The 19,008-nt window shown below is 33.8% G+C and overlaps 2 protein-coding genes and 1 long non-coding RNA gene across 6 annotated transcripts; 1 reads left to right on the top strand and 2 right to left on the bottom strand.

The window, feature by feature from the left end:
• Positions 1 to 249: 249 nt before the first annotated feature.
• Positions 250 to 7,884, bottom strand: LOC149726048 (forkhead box protein K1-like). Its single transcript, XM_089890590.1, has 13 exons — positions 7,469 to 7,884; positions 6,763 to 6,856; positions 5,891 to 6,093; positions 5,083 to 5,188; positions 4,643 to 4,729; positions 4,073 to 4,174; positions 3,682 to 3,884; positions 3,306 to 3,443; positions 2,853 to 2,995; positions 2,319 to 2,408; positions 1,861 to 2,070; positions 1,216 to 1,290; positions 250 to 894 (listed from the first exon to the last, which is right to left on the bottom strand). Exons 1-13 carry the CDS (start codon positions 7,822 to 7,824, stop codon positions 857 to 859), a joined length of 1,845 nt encoding a protein of 614 aa, XP_089746716.1. The 5' UTR covers positions 7,825 to 7,884; the 3' UTR covers positions 250 to 856.
• A 4,503-nt stretch (positions 7,885 to 12,387) lies between these two features.
• LOC149726046 (kelch-like protein 35) lies at positions 12,388 to 18,921 on the bottom strand. Of its 4 annotated transcripts, XM_089890823.1 has the most exons (13): positions 18,482 to 18,818; positions 17,495 to 17,947; positions 17,097 to 17,341; positions 16,877 to 16,930; positions 16,779 to 16,823; positions 16,632 to 16,721; positions 16,456 to 16,494; positions 16,107 to 16,195; positions 15,645 to 15,825; positions 15,253 to 15,396; positions 13,867 to 14,025; positions 13,188 to 13,320; positions 12,388 to 12,542 (listed from the first exon to the last, which is right to left on the bottom strand). In XM_089890823.1, the coding sequence occupies exons 1-13, from the start codon at positions 18,664 to 18,666 to the stop codon at positions 12,431 to 12,433; spliced, it is 1,929 nt and encodes a 642-aa protein (XP_089746949.1). In that variant the 5' UTR covers positions 18,667 to 18,818; the 3' UTR covers positions 12,388 to 12,430. The 4 variants fall into 4 exon arrangements, with proteins under 4 accessions (XP_089746949.1, XP_089746950.1, XP_089746951.1 ...); XM_089890824.1 differs by lacking the exon at positions 16,877 to 16,930 and having other exon boundaries at positions 18,482 to 18,921; XM_089890825.1 differs by lacking the exons at positions 16,779 to 16,823; positions 16,877 to 16,930 and having other exon boundaries at positions 18,482 to 18,921.
• LOC149726047 (uncharacterized) lies at positions 14,012 to 15,818 on the top strand. The gene is made up of 3 exons (XR_016386297.1): positions 14,012 to 14,776; positions 14,844 to 14,978; positions 15,660 to 15,818. It is a non-coding gene; the product is annotated as an uncharacterized LOC149726047 (long non-coding RNA).
• Positions 18,922 to 19,008: the final 87 nt, after the last annotated feature.

The raw sequence follows: 19,008 nt of genomic DNA, 5'->3' as shown, positions 1-19,008 counted from the left end.
AAAAACTGTCCCCTGTCAAATTTACCAATAAAAGTTTTGATTTTTTTTCTAACTTACATTTAAATTCTGCTGTTTGATTTTACGTAAATAGCAGACAGATGGTGTAAAGCATTACGATTTGTATATACCACATCTGTTATCCGATTTGTGGTCTACTCAACGACTCTATTTCAGCTTTAATAATAATCTGTCCCTACAATTCTGCTACTACTACCAACTAGTAGGCTGGCTATATAACTACTCACGTAGTACAAGCTGTACAAGGTTTTCTGTATTTACAGCTTGACACACATAATGCTAAAAGTAATTCAAAAACATTTAAAACGGGGGCATTCCATACAAAAGAATCCGTTTAGAAATGAGGTTTCAGTTCAGATAGAATATTAACATGAAAACAATCCGGTTGGCAAATTAACATGAAGCTAGTCGGTTCAAGCACCATCACAACTTAAGAACCTTACGGAAATTGAAACACAATAATCTTGTCACATTACAAAATGTAAAGCAACTATGGAAACTCTTAAGAAGTGAAATAACAAAACGACAAATGGATCCAAAATATTCCTGAAATGCAAGAATAAAAACACCCATATATTATTTCAGTTGCAATGGGGCATACAGATCTGCACTTGCATAAAGGCATGCAAACAAAAAGCAACTTCATTTTAAACAGGCTGAGAATTGACAGCATGGATATTAGAATGTGTAGCAATGCAGGCAACGCAGGTGAGATTCTCACTTCAACAACATCAGTTACTGGAACCCAGTGCTGCACTTTATTGTCTCAGTGTTGCCAGATGATTTTTTCAGCAATATTTGAGACTTTTTACACGTTGGTTTAAACTCTCCTTTAAAGTTAATGTCCGGATGAACCATCTTCTCCAGACTGATCAACTGTAGAGAAAAACATGGGATTGTATGAATGGCACTTTTTCATATTCGCGTGGCGAGGCAACTTATATTTAATAGAGGTTTATTTTACACCATATGTGGTGGCTTCATATACTTTATATCTGGTTTTGTGTTACTAATTTTACAGGGGTTGTTTTTTCTACAAAAACAACTCTTTATTATTGACCAGTGGCATTGCAGAAATTGCGGCCAAGCGTCTTACCCAAGAAACACTGCACACACATATAAACAAAAGGCAGACAGTCTACTGCTGCGTTCAACACGGGTCATTTCGGTAGATAATTTACATAACTTAAAACTCACTGTCAGTCTTCGCTTTTTTGTGAGTTGTAATAGGAGTTGTCTCAGCAGGTCTTTTCATCATAAATTGTGGGTTTCCTAGAAATTATATAATAATGCTGTAAATATTCTTAAACAAGAATAATGTAATATATATTTGGGCCATGACATAGTTGTTATAATTAATAAAGTATATCTTTTTTACGGAAAAAAACAAAATTCTTTGTTATGTTATCAGCTGTAGGTCAAATTTGAATTGACAGAATGTTTATCCTGGTGGGGCAGGGCAACTTTACAAGTTATACCTTGGGATATGAGTATCTTATTTCACACACATCAGTTCCACGTTTATGTGGTTTTTTGGTAGTAATTGTGTGATATTTCTCTTTTTGTTTTGCTCACAATTGTTTCAAATATTAGTAACCACTGATATTGGCGCAACTAAATTAACTAACACACATGCCCACAATGGTAGCAGCATCAAGCCTCAAACAGATTTCTTGGTAAATAAACAAGCTTTTTAAATCCCAAACTGGCAAAATTGCACTCAAATAAAAAAATTGTATCCAAAATCACGAATAAAAGGCTACAAAAGATAAAAAAATTGTTACCCCTAAAAAATGTTTCCAAAAAATGATGAAAAATTAGTGGCGATAATTTCTATTCTACCTGGGACCATAAATGGAACCCCTCCCGATGCAACAACTGTGTTTGGTGAAGCCACGATAGTTCCAATATTAAGTGGAACTCCTTGTGTTTGGCTGCCTGTTACCATCACTACTTGTTGTTGAAACTGCTGTGGCGTTAGCTGGCTTAAAGATTGGTTTGGTTGGGTTGGTGGCTGCATTACTATGGACAATTGTTTAGGAACTTCCATGCCTGAAAAGTTATGAAGTTTTAAATAAGTTTTCCGACCAATAATATTACAGATTTTAACATACATATTTTGTTTTGGTATATAATACATTTAAATACACAAGAATAGATCCTGATAAAACAAGAATAGATCCTGATAAATTTTCCCCAAATATTATGGCTGGTAGTTTGAGCAACAAAATTTAAAATGTCATTAAATCAACACTTTCGCATGAAATTAGAAAATATGGAATTATATTAAATATCCAAACCTGGTGCATGAAATTGTGTTGCGTCGTTATGATATATAATTCCACTCTGGTAGTCTTTCTCAATCGCTACTTTAGCATTTACATGAGATCCTGTGTAAGTATATACATGCGTTAGGAACAAAACAAACTGATTTATTCTTGCATGGTGAGGGATAGTCTTATAAGGTTCTGTTTCATACACCTCATGCTCGTTTCATACACCTCATGCTCGTTTCATACACCTCATGCTCGTTTCATACACCTTATGCTGTTTCATACACCTCATGCTTACAAGTTACCATGTATGTAACTTTGTGGGTGATTGTTTTATCATTAATTGCCTTGGCCAAGGACACATACGCCCACAACACTGGCGGTATCCAGTCTGATAAAGTTAAGTGTTGTAGTGATACTTGGGTGCTTTCTGCTTAACACCTCAGAAGTTGCATCAGCTAATTGACAATTTTTAGAATAAAATAGTTACATACCAAACCATTTGGCATTTTTGCCAAAAAGCCACCGTGAATTTCAAAGTCCATGTTGGTTAGTTTTTACCTTGAGTTTGAACTGGCCACACCATCTTAGCAGTAGGTTGAGTGATAGCTGTTGTATGATGTTGTAAGATCTCACTGTTTGTTGTTGACGACATACTTATGGCTGTTCCATTGGAAGGGGAACCTGGCGCAGACTGGGCATACCTGAAAATTTTTTTGTTAAAATATAAATTAAGAAAATAGTTTTTGACAAAGTATAAAATATATATATATTGTTAGTATCAACAAAATTGTAACACAATGTTTTTGTTTGGATTATAATTTATAGGTCTATTAGTTAGAGCCAGACTATAACGGCATCTTTTTTCAATAATTAATAGAACTTAGTACTAGTTACTGCGTTTTACATTGAATAAATTTTAATTTTTTAAAGCATAAATGAAAAAGTACTTTTGACCCGAGAAACCCCCCGGCAACCACATTAGTGTTGTGTGTTGTGGATAATTAGATTCACCTGTTTGGCAAATGAAGGAAATGGATCTTAGAATTATTCTCGACGGGATGCAGACACCCGTTGTCGCTTTCCTGTGATGACGTAACGTGCGTGGGGGGTGATGCTGTGTTCGGGTGTTCGGGGGAAACTGGAGCAGATCTGGACATGAATGGGTGATTGACAGCGAGCATAAGGTATATTGTAGACATAGTTGCAAAGGTATTATTTTTCCGTGCGGAATTTGATTGTTTTCCTAACTTTAACGCAAAAATTTATACCCTGCACCGACACAGTGGAACTAACAGTCATAAGGTTAAAAAACACATTCACAACAACACCCTATAAGATTGCCTTTTGGTACATTAACATAATCATGTTGTTTTAAAGTTACTCGAACCTTGTAACAGTTGATATTGTCGAAGTCAACGGTGCACAGAAACACGGCACCGATCGCTGCCTTCTTTTCCTCCAAGCCTGCTCGACAAGTTTACGTTCGGACGCCGGATCAACTTTCCAAAACGAACCTTTTCCCGATTCTTCTTGCGAACGAGGAACTTTAACAAAGTAACGATTCAGCGACAAATTATGTCGGATAGAGTTCTGTGGAATAAAGAAAATTTAGTTGTTTAAACATGAATGTGAAGGCTAACATAAATTGCACAACGACAAAAGTTTTTTTGTTATAAAAATGGACCTATTGTTGTTTTATTTCATCCCATGCAGTTCAAAATAGTGTTTCTATGAGTCTGGGCACGACAAAAGCATTTTCTTTAATAAAATAAAATCACCTGCCACCCTTTATCAGCGGTTCGATAGTATGGATAGTTCTTCGTTATATGAGCGTAGATCCCACTTAGAGTTAACTGGCGGTGTGGAGCAGATGATATCGCCTGGAAGTTACAAAAAGTGTTAGCAACTTGATCCAACCAAATGGTCACTTATAGGTTGTCCAAACTGCCAGCTATACAGAAAAAACAAAACAAATCCCCAAAAAAACAATCACTCACAAAGTTACAAACTTGGTAACTTGTAAGCAGGCACGAGGTGTATGAACATCCGTGTTATAACGACTGTCGTTGCCCCGCCATACTTTACATTCATTCATACTGAAGTTATCAATCCGAAATCATGTTGCCTGACCCCTAAATTTATTCTATTTCTGTAAATTAGAGAAATAAACACACCATGTAAATATTTTCAATAAAAATAAACCAAAACAGCACGCCATAAAACAATATTATGTCACAGATTCATTCAAAAAGGAGAAAAATCATTTTTATATACTGCCTATAGAGTCTTCTCGCTGAAAATCTTAATGTTGAACAATGTTAACAATTTATAAATATGAGGAGACTTACTTGTATGATAAGTTGTGCGTATGAATAAGGGGGCTTGGAATCAACTGGGTCTTGTTGGGGTGTTTTGTCTGATGGGATGTCACCTACCTGGTATTTAAATATCATGAAATATCATATACGTATACAGAGAAAAAAGTTTTGTAAAAACAAAACAAGATTTAATAAAGACAAAAACAGAAGGAAAAAGTTTAGTAAGAGGAAAAAAAACAAGAATATGTTTTGGCTGTTACAAACACAGCCATACACATATATTGTTTATAACCAACTTTCATTTCCACTAAGAACTTTAGTAAGAAGTTGTCCTGCCTACCCTGCAACCCCAAGTTTGATATTTTCGGCTACCAGTCAGTCAAAAACAGGGGCGACTAGTTTAGTCGGTACGGTAGCCAAGAATGCCACCCCAGGTTTGCTGCCACCACAGTTTATATAATACCACTCACAGAAGCAGCAATTGCCGTTGCAGCTGCGTTCAGATTTTCTGTCACGTTATTGTTTTGGTTCCTCATGTGCGATGAGCGTGGACTGGATGGGCACGAGTTTACAGCGCTGGGAAATATAAAGGGTATTAACCAACTGCAACAACTGTATATATCCCCATGCCACCCATGTTTGGCAACTATGGTGAAATGGTCCATACTACTACTAGAATGTACATGCCAATGTACAACATGTGCCAACCACTGGTTACATAAGTTGCAAAGAACCAAGATAAGAATACAACCCCCTAAGTAGTCTCAAGGCATTTGCCGAACACCAGATTTGTAAGTACCAAGTAGGTATAAATGAAAACCCATTGTGTTTATAAACAAATAGTTCAACTTAATTGAAAACAAGGTTTTTAGATTTAAGCCTAAAATAACTTTTGGGAGGTATACAATAAAACACAGAAAATAGAAAGAGTTTTTCTTCTGTGATTTACAATAAAACACAGAAAATGGAATGTCACGCGTAAAGCATAAACTTAATGTATAACCAGTTATAATAGGGCAAGACTTAGGTAATGACAAGGACTGTGTTGCAGACGGATCCACACCGGTCACATGAACGAAATACATAAGCATCATGGGTGTTGGGGTAATGGGACAAAGGTTTAAATCCCAGAGATTCCCAAGGAGTTTGTGCGCATAAAATTACAAGTTTAACTCCTACAAAAATATTCAAGCAATTCTTGATTTTGTTGGTGATGGTATAAAGATTTAAAGGAAGAACAGAAAAGTATAATCGCTACAAAAATAATCCGGTTTAAACCTGATTGTTCCAGTTGGCGAAGGTGGAGCGCTGAGGAATCCTCTCACATCTCGTGGCAGAACGTATTTGAAATGTTGGTTGGGGTTAATATTTGGAGGGGTTTCTTTACCAAGGTTTCCAGGAACATAAATTGGAGATTTCTTGATGGGGAGTTCGGGAACTTTTTTATCACTTGCGCTTGCGATGTCTTGTGGGGGGGTGTCCTGCGATGGTACGATGAATTCAGTTTAAATGTGGGGCTAAATATTCAGGTTTAAATAAGAAACTTATACTAAAGTGTTTGACTTAGAAATTTAACATAAATAACATAACACAGTATTTTATTTATTTCTTCTAAAATGGTAATTAAGATTAAATTAAATAAAAACAATAAAGAGAAGGGAATTAGCAGCAAAATATCAGTCGTTAATTACACTACACAATAAAAGTTCAAAATAAAAATGCTGCTGTTGAACCTGCAAAACAAAGCCACATGAAGGCTGATCTATGAGTCACTACATGTTGTTGTGCTCACAAACATACTCAGTAAATTGAAACTATCACTAACTAACCATTAACTGCACAAGTGTCCGCATGTGTTGTTAAAATTTAAATACAGATCATTTTAAAGTATGTTTCAGAAATAATTTAACACAGTCAAGGTGTTGAAAAAATAACTTTAAATTTCCAAAACAACGTTGAAAAAATAACTTTAAATTTCCAAAGTATCAACCTGACATACAGCTGTTATTAGAAAGATAGCAATATGGCAATATAAACTATAAATAAACAATTGCATGAATACAGTTGTGGACAATACATTGTGTTCAATTACTATTGACACACAATCCTATCATGTGTATGCCTAAATACTAACCAAACATATTACGTACCTTGTTACTCTGTGTGCTACCATTACGATTTGTATCAGGGGGGAAAGGACTGAATGCAAGCTGTATACTTGTGCTTGGGAATCGGATAATACATCTGGTAAAAGAAGCATTATGTATGACACATATTTATTGTATAAAAAAAAATTAATTAATCCTATAGTATAAAATTCTGTTACTTCTGCTACCAGGCATAGCATAAACAATATATTATCCACGGTATAACACCAGTAAATATATTTAAATAAATACAGTTGGGTTATTCACAATAAAAAATAATTTATTTTAATATATTGGAACAGAATTACATGTACAAACACATTATTACTGTGAATAGATAAGTCGTTATAGAAAAAAAACATAATATATCAAGATATTAAATTCATTGTTTTTGTTATTGTTATGATCTATATAAATAGTCCCACATGTAAAACATATAAATATTAGAGCTAAATTTATTGGAATAATATTGGGTGCCGAGTGTTTAAAATATTGGATGTTGAACGCCTTTAGTTTAGCGATGACGGTTTTATTATTTTGAAACCAGAGTTTCGCAATCTCAACTTTTGCGAAAACACGAGGCCTTCTTCATTGCGTTTGTTTACGTGTGTACCACGTGAGCCGTCTCCGCCAATCGGAGCGACCAGACACGTTACGCTTGAGCGAGCAAACTACGCCCGCACACATCAACAAACGGAGTCCAACTTACGCGTTGTCTAATGGAAAAGGTTCGGCATTCAAACGCTGAAACTGACCGTCAACAAACACGCCATTTTTCCCAATGCACTGTAGAAAGAACCTATTGCGCGTGTATGTAATTTGAAGATGTTTTCGAGAAACATAGGATGATAAACCGATGTTAACATCGACTTTGCCATGACTACTGTTTCGACCAATGACTACTTTATCTTTACATATCCAATACTCGAAGTCTGTCCCTGATATCTTGCCAATTGCCTTTGTATTTGCACTTTCACTTTCTGTTGTCCCACTTGCGACCACATTGAGCTCTGGTTTTATTGCCATTATTACTTCAGAACCGTTAGTAACGGGAGATGTTGTCATACTTTACTCGACTAGACAGCCACGTTGTTCTGGCGACCTTCCGAATAAAAACAAGCGATCTCTTGCGCCACCATGCGCGATTTGTTTAATAACCCCCGTTTATTTTAAATTGTTCTTATTTTGAAATTTTATCAACAAACAAAACCGCTCACAGACAGAACAAACGTAAGAATAAAACATAACAAACCAACTTACATTTACGTAAACTAAATATATTGTAATACATGAAAATATGACCGTTTCTGCGAACTGAACGTCGTAAAATTTTGTCTGAAAAAACAAGAGGATAATAACTGTGATCCTTAATTGGCATGTAAATCATAGTTGTAATAGTCAGGGTGTAACTCCGACGAAGATTAAGTTATTGCCGCAAAACATTGGTCAATGTTGTGTGATGTTTGTAACTATAATAAAGTACTCCACTTGATGAATATGTACATAGCGTAAACACATTGGTGAAGTCATAACTTATAAACAACAGCCAGGTATAAATAAACGAATAAATGAATGTAAAACATTTAAATTAGCATGGTAAGGCAACGACAATCGTTATCATGAGATTTACTGCATATGTAAATTTTTGGTGGTTATTTTTTTGCATTTTTAGTTGGTTTAATGTGTATAGCGGACAAGTTAGACAGCTTATAAGACACAAACAACAACGAGCAAAGTGCCATATGAATGACACAGATGAGAAAGAGAGTTTAAAAAACGTGTTTTCAGGTCAAATTTGACCAAACAGAAACGTTCCATATCCCACGCTAACCGATCGCTACACATGTCGTATGACCGGTGGTAATATTTATGAAATTTACCCCGATTTCAAATATACCAACCTTACTCAAACTTTGCCGCGCACTTTGTTGGACTGTGAGAATACTTTCGAATAATATTGTAACATTATTTTCCTCTGTCATCCATAATACCAAAGCATATATGCTTTGCATAATACATAATACTATGGGTACCCGTAAAATAAGATTTAAAAAATCTCGTATTACCCAACCATAAGATATATACTGTACTCGGTGAGAGCATTGAGTAATGTATTCATTTTACGATCATGGCATCTCTAGTAGGCCGTGGTACGATGTATAACGTCCTAAATTGCTTTTTACTATTTAGGGTGGTATGCAGAAAGTTTACTTAAGTTTTTGCTTGATCTTTGTTTAGCTAAACGGAGATCACGCAAAAAACTTAAGTGCTATGCAGAAAGTATAATCAGAGATACATAAACAAGAAATTGGCAATGACGTTATTCCGATTGTTTAACTTGAGCTCCTTCTTCTAACGTTCACGCCTGACTGAACAGGCCCATTGTCTTGTTTTTTCCACCACGTGCGGAATTACGACAACAGACGATTTTGATACGTTTTAGTTTAGTAACTTTCATTGAACCTGTTAGGTATATTCCTTGCCTTAATCCAAAATAGGAGTATCTGTGTATGCTAAGTAGGTGTTTCGTACAAATTTTCGTGCGGATCGGCGCACCGGAAATATAAAAAGTAAGTGATTTTGTTCATTACCTGTCATAATTTAAAAGACGTGGTTTATGACACATTGCCGTAATGAACTCGTGATGGTATATATAATCATTCGAATGTACAGTTTGTATTCTCGTAATAAATTTAATTTAATTATTTTCACAATAAATTTAAAAAAATATATATAGCGTTTTAACTCAAGGTGCTTATGCCTTGATCTGTCCTGCTGCTCATACCCAAATTTTTCATCCCTGAGGTTTTTTTTGTTAAAGCAGGACAGAGGCTCTTCCTCAAGATCCAAATTTGGGTCACAGAGCAGTTATATGGCTCTGGCCACACCTATTGCTGTATTTATATATCGTCAAATACGAATCAACAATAAAGATATACCCGGAACTATAGTCATTATGAAGAATTAACCGAGTCGTCCTGATAATCGAGGCGAGAGATTCTGAAAGGAAATTTGGAATTATATTCAACAAGACACAGGTTGGTGTTTCTACAAACAAGAGAGCATAGCTCTAATAAACAGGCACGTTATATAATTTACGCAATTGAAATAACCCTTTTACTGCTACGGTTGACAAAGTTCGATAAAACAAGAGATCACAGATCTAATGAATGAACACGTTTTAAACTAATTATCATAAGATAGTAGAGCCGGGGAAGATGGGACACCTTTAACACATAATATCCAAATAGCCTGATCGTGTTTTAAACAATTAAAAACGGTCTGTGGAAGTCGTGAAGATACGGTTTTATAATTCATTAAATGTTCCTTGTTTACTACCAAATGAAAAGAGAAAACAAAATGAAAATGTGTCCCATCTACCCCCACACTGCTATATTAGTTAACCCTTTTATTACACTGTCGACTGGGCTCGATCAAAAACAAATCTGAAGTAACCAACAAAACGGGTTCTAGTCACCATTGGTGACTGTAGAGCAGTAGGCAGAATGTATTTATACATGTATTATAACCAATGAAACTTATGACGTATGAGGATTGAGTGATTGGTAAAGAATATGTGTAAATACGCTTTGTACAACTCCTGTACCATGTGTTTATTGTAAACTTACACTAGTTAACGTTGTCGTCGCTTTAAAACGTTTGTTTTCATGAATTTTGACAAACCGTAATCACGCAGTAATTAGGTAATGTTAGAAATTAATATTAATCATATGATGTTGAATTAAAAATAATGTTTCAATTACGATTAATGATAATACGGTATAAGAGTAGTGCATTTAATGCGTCCCCACTTAAATGCTAAGTTTGATTCAGTCGTGAATCGTTGTGCAGATACAACACGCTTGCCGTCGTTTCCCGCCAAACTGCCAGACAGTGTTTCCGCTATGTAAAGTGCATGAGGAAAGTAATCGTTAATTAATCGCTCATCGTGCGGTTTTAAATCTGAAAATTCAGTCTAAAAATTATAAATATATATTACGATTTGATTTCAATCAAGAGATTAACCCTTTGGGGACGAGATATATTTTAACAAATTTTCATTTTTGACCGACTGTCACATATTGCTCTCTAGCGACACAGGTGTTTGTGCTGGCGAAATAAGATCAATTAGACTTTTGTTCTTTGGAAAAATTGCTACAAGATTGTATTTTGATTTTTTTGATGACGTCATCAAATTTTGAATGACGTCATCAGAAATCTTGTATTTATGTGTAATTTGGGTTTTTAGGTAAAAAATACATAAGGAATCTAGTGCAAAGTTGATTCCTGGTTTGTTTACTACCTAACTAAAATGATTGTTTGAATTGGTGACGTCAAAGGGGTCAATTACGTCACTTATAACCTGATGACGTCATTTTTTGAAAGTTCATTTTCGCTAAAATCGTAACAAAACTTGCCAAAACCGATTTATTATGAATGTAAAGGTAGAAACAAAATGCAGAAGCAAAATGAAGTTAGATTATACACACAAAAACATAATTTATGTAAAAATTGCTTCAGAATACCTAAAAAACTTGCAAAAACAGCTGACATAGCCGTTTTTACGCAAAACCACATTTTTAACCGGTAACTTAGACGGGGAAGCCCCAGAGCAACATAGAGATCAAATAAAATCGCTTTTATTGGACAGAATGACGTTAAAACCTTGATTTTTGGGCAGAATATAGACCATCTTCTTAAAAAATACATTACGGTTTTCAAATCAAGTTTGGTAAAAACTTTTAAATGCTATGATGCCTTTTTCAAACGTTATATTGGTGGATAATTCCTTCCTCTTTCAAATAAAACCAACTGTAAGAAATTTTACCTACTATAAACAAAATTATGAACTTTTATGTGAACACCTGTTTCAAAATGCATATTTGCACTACTCGTCCCTAAGGAGTTAAAGAAAAAATGCTAGAATTGAGAATTAGGATAAGTGCGGAAAATAATCACCCTATCAGCAACAACAACAAAGCCAAGAACAACTGTTCGACGAAAAAGGATCTATATGACCACTAACGTGTTCAACAAGTAACTAATTACTAACGTAACGGTTTCGTATTTTCGTTTGTGCCATGTAAAGAAATATGAAAACTACCTTTTATTGGCAAAATATTTATTCAGTAAATTACCAATCGACTACAGATTGCTCTTCAAACCAGTGGAACAAAAACAACAATTCGGTCATAAATAGATCAATGTGGCGTTATAAGTTAATTGGGTTATGATAAGTTAGCTAATCAAAATGTTTAATGCAATATTTAAACCAAGATATACTGTTGCAATTGATAAAACAACGGACAAAGTTGCATAATTGGTAATTACTACTAATATGTAAATGGTTTATCAAATAAGACACCTTAGTTATAAGCTGTTGCCCTGGCGTGCAGAAATAAATGGTGACATTGGTTAATTTAAAAAAGTTAAAAGAATTAAAAAAAGAAGAAAGGAGATGCTGTGAAAAATATAGAAAAAATATTTATAAATTTGTGAGTATCAAAAGTTAATAATAGGACAAAGTAATTAAACAATATCTTAAGTGCTTTTATGTAATAAGGAATTTTATTTCATTCAGTGGCTCATGTTGTTTACAAAACTATTGATGGAATATTTATCAAAACAAATCATGAAATACACAAACAGTTTTGTTGAAGATTTTCATTGTTTACAAAGCTACAACTGATGCATGAGATCTTGGTGTCTCCATGTTGGTTTCAATCTTCCATTCATTGATTGTTGCATCATAAGCCTCAATTGATGTTGATGCATTACCATAACTAACACAAGATAATTAATATTATTAGATGGGTAGGGCTGGTGTTATTCAACTACTTTAATTAAACCACATTCATTCAAACATTACTATTCACTTGGTTTATACAAGCTAGCACTAACATGTCTTCTAATACACTGGTGGAAACTTTGTAATTTGATCCAGATTAATGTTATTAATAATTTCAGTAGCAGTAGATAAAATTGAAACAAAAATCGAAACCTAATAATGTTTTTTCAGCAATATATGCTGGTTTCCTTATTTGTATAACATTACATGATGATAAACGAACAGTAAACATACAAATAAAAAATATTAAAAACCAAAATGACACAACTGTCCTAACAACATTTTGTAGTTGAATAAGAAATGTATCACAGACTGTTATCGGACCATGGACTGATGTTGGGGCATAATAAGAGGCTCAGCATTGCTGTGGGGAGATCGTATAAAATGGGGATGCACATGTTGTATTAACTGCTGATAAACAAGTTACTGGGGAAATGATGATAAAACATTTATCAACCAGGTAGTAAGATAAGGTAAACAGTGAATAAAAAGGTAGGGGCATGACATCCAATTTCCTAATGCACCACTGCCTATAGTGAACGCGTCTCCTATTAACAACTTCATGAACATGACCACTTACCCTCCAATGACGTATATCTTCCCATTCACAACACAAGCACAAGAACCATCTCGTTCGTGGTTCAAGCTGCTAACTTTGGTCCAAGTGTTGGTTCGAATGTTATACCGCTCGACACTTTTCAATCCACGACCACCTTAATAAACATTGTACAAAGTATAGAGTGATGATTATAAAGAAAACAGCTTTCTAATATAATAATAGAATATTATATGTGTTGAATGTTATTTAGTTGTACAAATGTATTTGGGTAAAATTATATTATTTATTATTTTGCAGTTTAAGTTGGGTGACTTGCAGTGTGTGGTCGAGTTAAAAATGTAAAACAAATTCTTCACAATCAAGTCATTTTTGTTGGATGTTTAATCCACAATGTGTTTTACATTTCTTGATAACATGCTTTACACTTATAATTCTTTTTAAATTTACTGTTTTATATTTTTAGCCAGTAATAAATTTCTAAATATGTTTTAGTATTTTTGCAAAAATATTCGAATCACATTTTTTACTTTATGTAACAGTTACAGTTGTGAAATAACATATATTAAGACTGAAAAATTAAACATAAATAAATAAAAAAATACCCAATATGGCATAACTTCAATACCTGTGTTATAACAATAAAATATTGCTATAAAATCTGTAAGTTTAGATATTTTATATATAGAATAAAACAACAAACCAATGGCGTAAATCTCATCATTGTAAACAACACCACACAATCCAGATTTTTTCTCATTCATTGGTTTTAGTAATTCCCATTCCCCTTCTCTTGGATCGTAACTTTCCATTGAATTTAAACGATTTGAACCAATATATCCACCAAACGTGTACAAGCGACCTGTACATGAATTATGTTTGAAATCATTAAATTATTTGATCACAATCAAACTAAAGATTAACAATATTTCTACTTTTTATTAAACAATGTAAAGTGTTTCTAATGAATTTTATAGAATAAGGATAAATTATATTAAATAAACCAGTTTGATCTAATACATAGTGAAACAATGGTTCACAGTGAACAGTGTCAAGGAAGATCCACTAATTGTATATTGGAATATACATGCGTAAACGGAATACATGTAAATTGTGTAATTTTTAAAACAGTGTGCATAAAATATAAAATTCTTGAACATTGAAAATCACATACTTAATTGAAAATCAACCCCAGAGTAACAACCAGACTAAAAAAATTAAATATAATAACAAACGTATTTAAATTCTGAAGAAGCAAACTTTATTGTTATACCAAGTGTGGAAGATTTTCTGTGTATGGATCATTTAATTTTTGTAAATGTCACGGTTGGCTAAATGCCAAATTTATTTAAGTTTAAATATCTATGTTTCTTTGCTTCATTGAGTTTCTTTACGTGGCAATCTCAGTTTATTCTTAGCGCATAATTTTGATTTCATTTAAGTAAAGGATTGGCACTAGAGGTCAGAGGTTACATTCTCTACGTGGTATGTTCGTGTATTTTCTTTCTATTTAATTTATACTAATGTTCTTCTCATAATTGCAGATTACCCACGATTGTATGTACATGATTGTTTGTATTATTATTTGCAATCTTTAAACGCCGAAAATTCAGGTATTAATTTGGATTGACATCGCTGTTTTAGATTATATATATTTACATGGATTCCGTTTCTTTTTAGTTACCGCATGAATTGCAACCAAACGAAGGTGGTTAAAATAAAAAGCGTGTCAAACTGAAGTGCGTAAGGAGTTCCGAGTCTTTTTGGCAAAAGAACGTTTGCAGCCGCAACAGTAAACATAAAAAAGTAAACAAGGTACATGCTGTTGGGGGACATAGCAGAGCTTATTTTTAGCTTAGGCCAAAACATTTTAAGCGATACTAAATTCTTAATAACGTTTAAAATGATCTATACACATATATACTAGTTAGTTTAGGATTGTTTGGTGTGTTATCAATTGTTTGATGTGGTATTGTGATCTGTGTCTTTTCAAGTCGACTACTTTCGCAAAGAATTGCGAATCATTGTGCACATGCTACTGTTCATATTCAGCCCACTTTATCATTACATTTATATTCATTATACCAACCATTATAAGAAACAAGAGCATGGTCCTGTCGTTTAGTTTTCATTGGAGCAATGTTTGTCCATGTATTCACCACTGGATCGTATAATTCAACTGATGAGAATATATCGAAACCATCATCCCATCCTCCTGCTACACACATTTGATCTGGAATATTTTTTTCATAATTTAAAAAATAATTAGTTATACCACCATAGTATTTATTACCAGTGAAAAACATAAAATTACTTTATGTGTTTGGTAACGAAGATAAACTTATTTCAAACCTAAGCCAGTAAGTAAACTAGCCCACCCCAATATACTGTTAACACTAGGAGGGGTTAATAATAAATCTAAACATTTTTTTACAATAGTAATCCACCAATATATATTGTTAAACACAATAAGGAACCAACCGTTTAACACAGCAGATGCTGCAAGACATCGTTGTTTCTTCATAGATGCCACAATATTCCAATCACCATCAACTTGGTTTAAATTCAAACATTCGACAGACTTGGATCCACGACCACCAGCCGTATAAACATGGTTGTTTATCTTCACACTGGTTGAACCCCACCTTTCATACAAGGTTGACTGTGGATAAAATCAAATATTGTAAAATTTACTTTATTAATTTAGTAAATAAAACAAGTTTACAATGAGTTTCTAGGTACCTAGGATTCCTAGTAAGATAGCATGTGGAAGACCAATACAAATAAAAACTTTGGTTAAAACTTGGCCGAAAATACCTAGAATTTGTTCGAAAGGAAAATCAAACAAATCTTTTGTTACACTTTCAAGCTTTGTGGTAATAATGTTAATTGTTTTATATTTTGATCAAATTATAAAATATGTAGTAATATCAATAAACCAACCTTCAATGGTTTGAAACTTTTTCTGTTGATGTCATAAATTTGAACAAGTTTCTGTGTATTCTTACCACCCACAATCATGCATGCAGCTTCTATTTTAAAGTAAAATAAACATTATGCAGCAACTGAAGTAATTGAACTTGGATTATTTTGTTCAATATTAACTCCATGATGAACATGTTGTTTATTGTTTCATTGTAACATCACACAACATAAACATAGAATTATTGATACTTTATAATCAGGATTCATGCAAGTTATAAGGTTGTATGAGTAGACAGATTATTTAAGCAGAAAATCATATTTAGAATAAATGAGTTTGCGTTAATAAACTTAATATTATTATTCATACCTGGAAGATCTATGGCATTAAGTTGTTGACCAGACACTTCTGAAAATAAAAATAAACCTTATGTTTAGTAGTATATGTCTGTGATATAAATGTTGTTTAGAAAATATATAAATATATATTTGCTACTGTCTATATTCAGCCCACTTTATCATACCTTTAATGTTTATTATACCAACCATTATAAGAAGCAAGGTCAAGTTGTTCAGATTCCAATGTATCAATGTCAGTCACTTCACCCCTTAACGTGGTGGTAGTGGTTTCCAAAACTATCAAAAATAACAATAACATTTTCATGTTTAATGTTTCTGCATTATCATATTTACCTGAACCATCCGTGGTAGGTAACTCATGGGTGAGGGCTTCCATATCTATAAAAAATCTTTCATTACCATGTTCCACAGCTCAGCATTATTATACGTACCTAAACCTTCCGTGGCAGGTAACTCATCTATTTGTTGGGTGATGGTTTCCAAAACTATTAATAACAAAAAAATGTTTTTTAAAAGTTTTTGTTGTGATCAAAAATAAGGAAAACTGTATGAATTGTAATCTTACTTTTAGACAAAAACAACTGATACTTTTAACTGCTTAGCTACACAACGATTGGTATTGTAAAAAGAAACACAGAAACATTTATTTACTTTTTGTAGCTTTGGGTCGTTTGGTTGGTTCATGCTGCCAGCATTCCTTCATAAGAGATTGTAACTTGAGGAAAATTTCATGATCTTGTTTTTGGTGTTGTTTCAATTGCTTATCCACCACATCCAATTTGCTTTGGTTGGGCCTCTTACCATTGCAAATGTGTTCTACAAAAATTTCTTTCCCAGCGGTAGAATCAGAGTACGCTCGTATTCTTGTCAACACTTCGTACACAATGATACCATAACTGTTGGAAAATATTCACCTGTCATAATCAATTAAGATTAAATCAGTTAATATGAAACCTAAGCATTATGCCAACACTCAAACCTAAGATACATATGAACGGGTGTTAAACAATAACTAATTATGTGATGTTTGTTGTGTAGAAATAAGTTACCTGTAGATATCCATGGCCGGTGTTTTATCTGCAAAGAGATCCTTAAGAAACTCAGGAGCGGTGAATGGCCATGTGTGTTGCGTTGAATGAGAAATTTCGAATGTTGTTGTGCTGGCACCTGTTCGTTGTCTGATGTTCACTGAACCAAAGTCGGCAAGTTTCAGACTCCTGGACTTTGTGAGAAGAATATTCTGTGGTTTTATGTCACCATGGACGAAAGCTTTCTTTTTATCGTGGTTGTGCAAGTAACTGATGGCTGATATCAATTCAAGCGAGAGTTGAAGACGCTCAGTCCAAGAAAGAACTGTATCCGACATAATGAGGTCATCCAAGTTGCCACCTTCCATGAATTCCATCACAAGACCCTCCCTTCCAAAAAGTGATGTCACACCATGGAAGGTGACAATGTGGGGATGCTTCATTTGTTGGAGAGTTTTTGCTTCCTTTTCTAACCTGTTAGTATTTAAGAGATTTTTAAATGTTGTTATTCGTATAATGTAGCGATTTGGTTTATTGGTAACTTCATCTTGTGTTTATAAAATGTAACCATGCAACACTGATCTCCTTATGTTAGAAATACAAGATAAATAAAGAAACGACAATTAAGAAAAATATCTGGAAAGGAATTAATTGGGTGAATAGCTCCGGGGAAACACCTGAGGTATGTAGCTTGGGAAACACCCATGGGGAAACACCCATGGGAAAGCTAGGGGAAAATGGATAAGTTAAAAATATAAATGAATGAAATTTATTTCCCCTCTATGGTCATGATAAAGAAAAACGGGAAAGTTTACAAAAGCGAAAAGACGGGTAGTAACGGTAAAACAACAGTTGTTAAAACACGCTTATTGATACAACAATAAAAAAAATGTTTTGAATAAAGGTATGACTGGTACACCCTACAGGCAATACAATGCAAATTAAAGTAAACAACATTTAATTAAACAATATTAAAATCAGAAGAAAAATGTAGGAATAATTTCTTACTCCCTTCTAGCCTTTTGAATTCCTTCATTGCTTCCAGTGATACGAAACAACTTCAGGGCCACCTTGCCCAGTAATGCGTGATAACAAACTCGAACTTCACCGAAACCTCCTGTTCCAACCACTTTAAAGTTATCATTGTTAAACTCGGTTGGGAATTCACTTGGATTATATTTCTTCAGCTCCATACTTTAGCTGATACATGTATTATTGTATATAAGCTTTCATAACTGTGATTCGTGTAGCCTCCTGTGATACGTTGTGCACAACACACCCAGTAACAACGATGCTTAGTAACAATCCCTATATTAGGTAAAAAAATTAAGTAAACTTTTCTCATTTGATTGACACAGAATATATAAAAACATGACGATTATTTGACGAATGATGGTAATTTAGTCAAGCTCACTAAGGCTATTCTTGTTTGCCGCCACTTTAAACAAAATAATATCTTTACAAAACAAACCCAATAATATCATCGTTTAGTAACAATCTCTATATGTTATGTGAAATGTTGACCTAAAGTTTCC

The sequence above is a fragment of the Ciona robusta genome, chromosome 12 (assembly GCF_009617815.1).
Source record: "Ciona robusta chromosome 12, ASM961781v2".
Taxonomy (NCBI): Eukaryota; Metazoa; Chordata; class Ascidiacea; order Phlebobranchia; family Cionidae; genus Ciona; species Ciona robusta.
The sequence above is the reverse complement of the archived record's forward strand: the minus strand, read 5'-3'. Positions and strand labels throughout refer to the sequence as shown.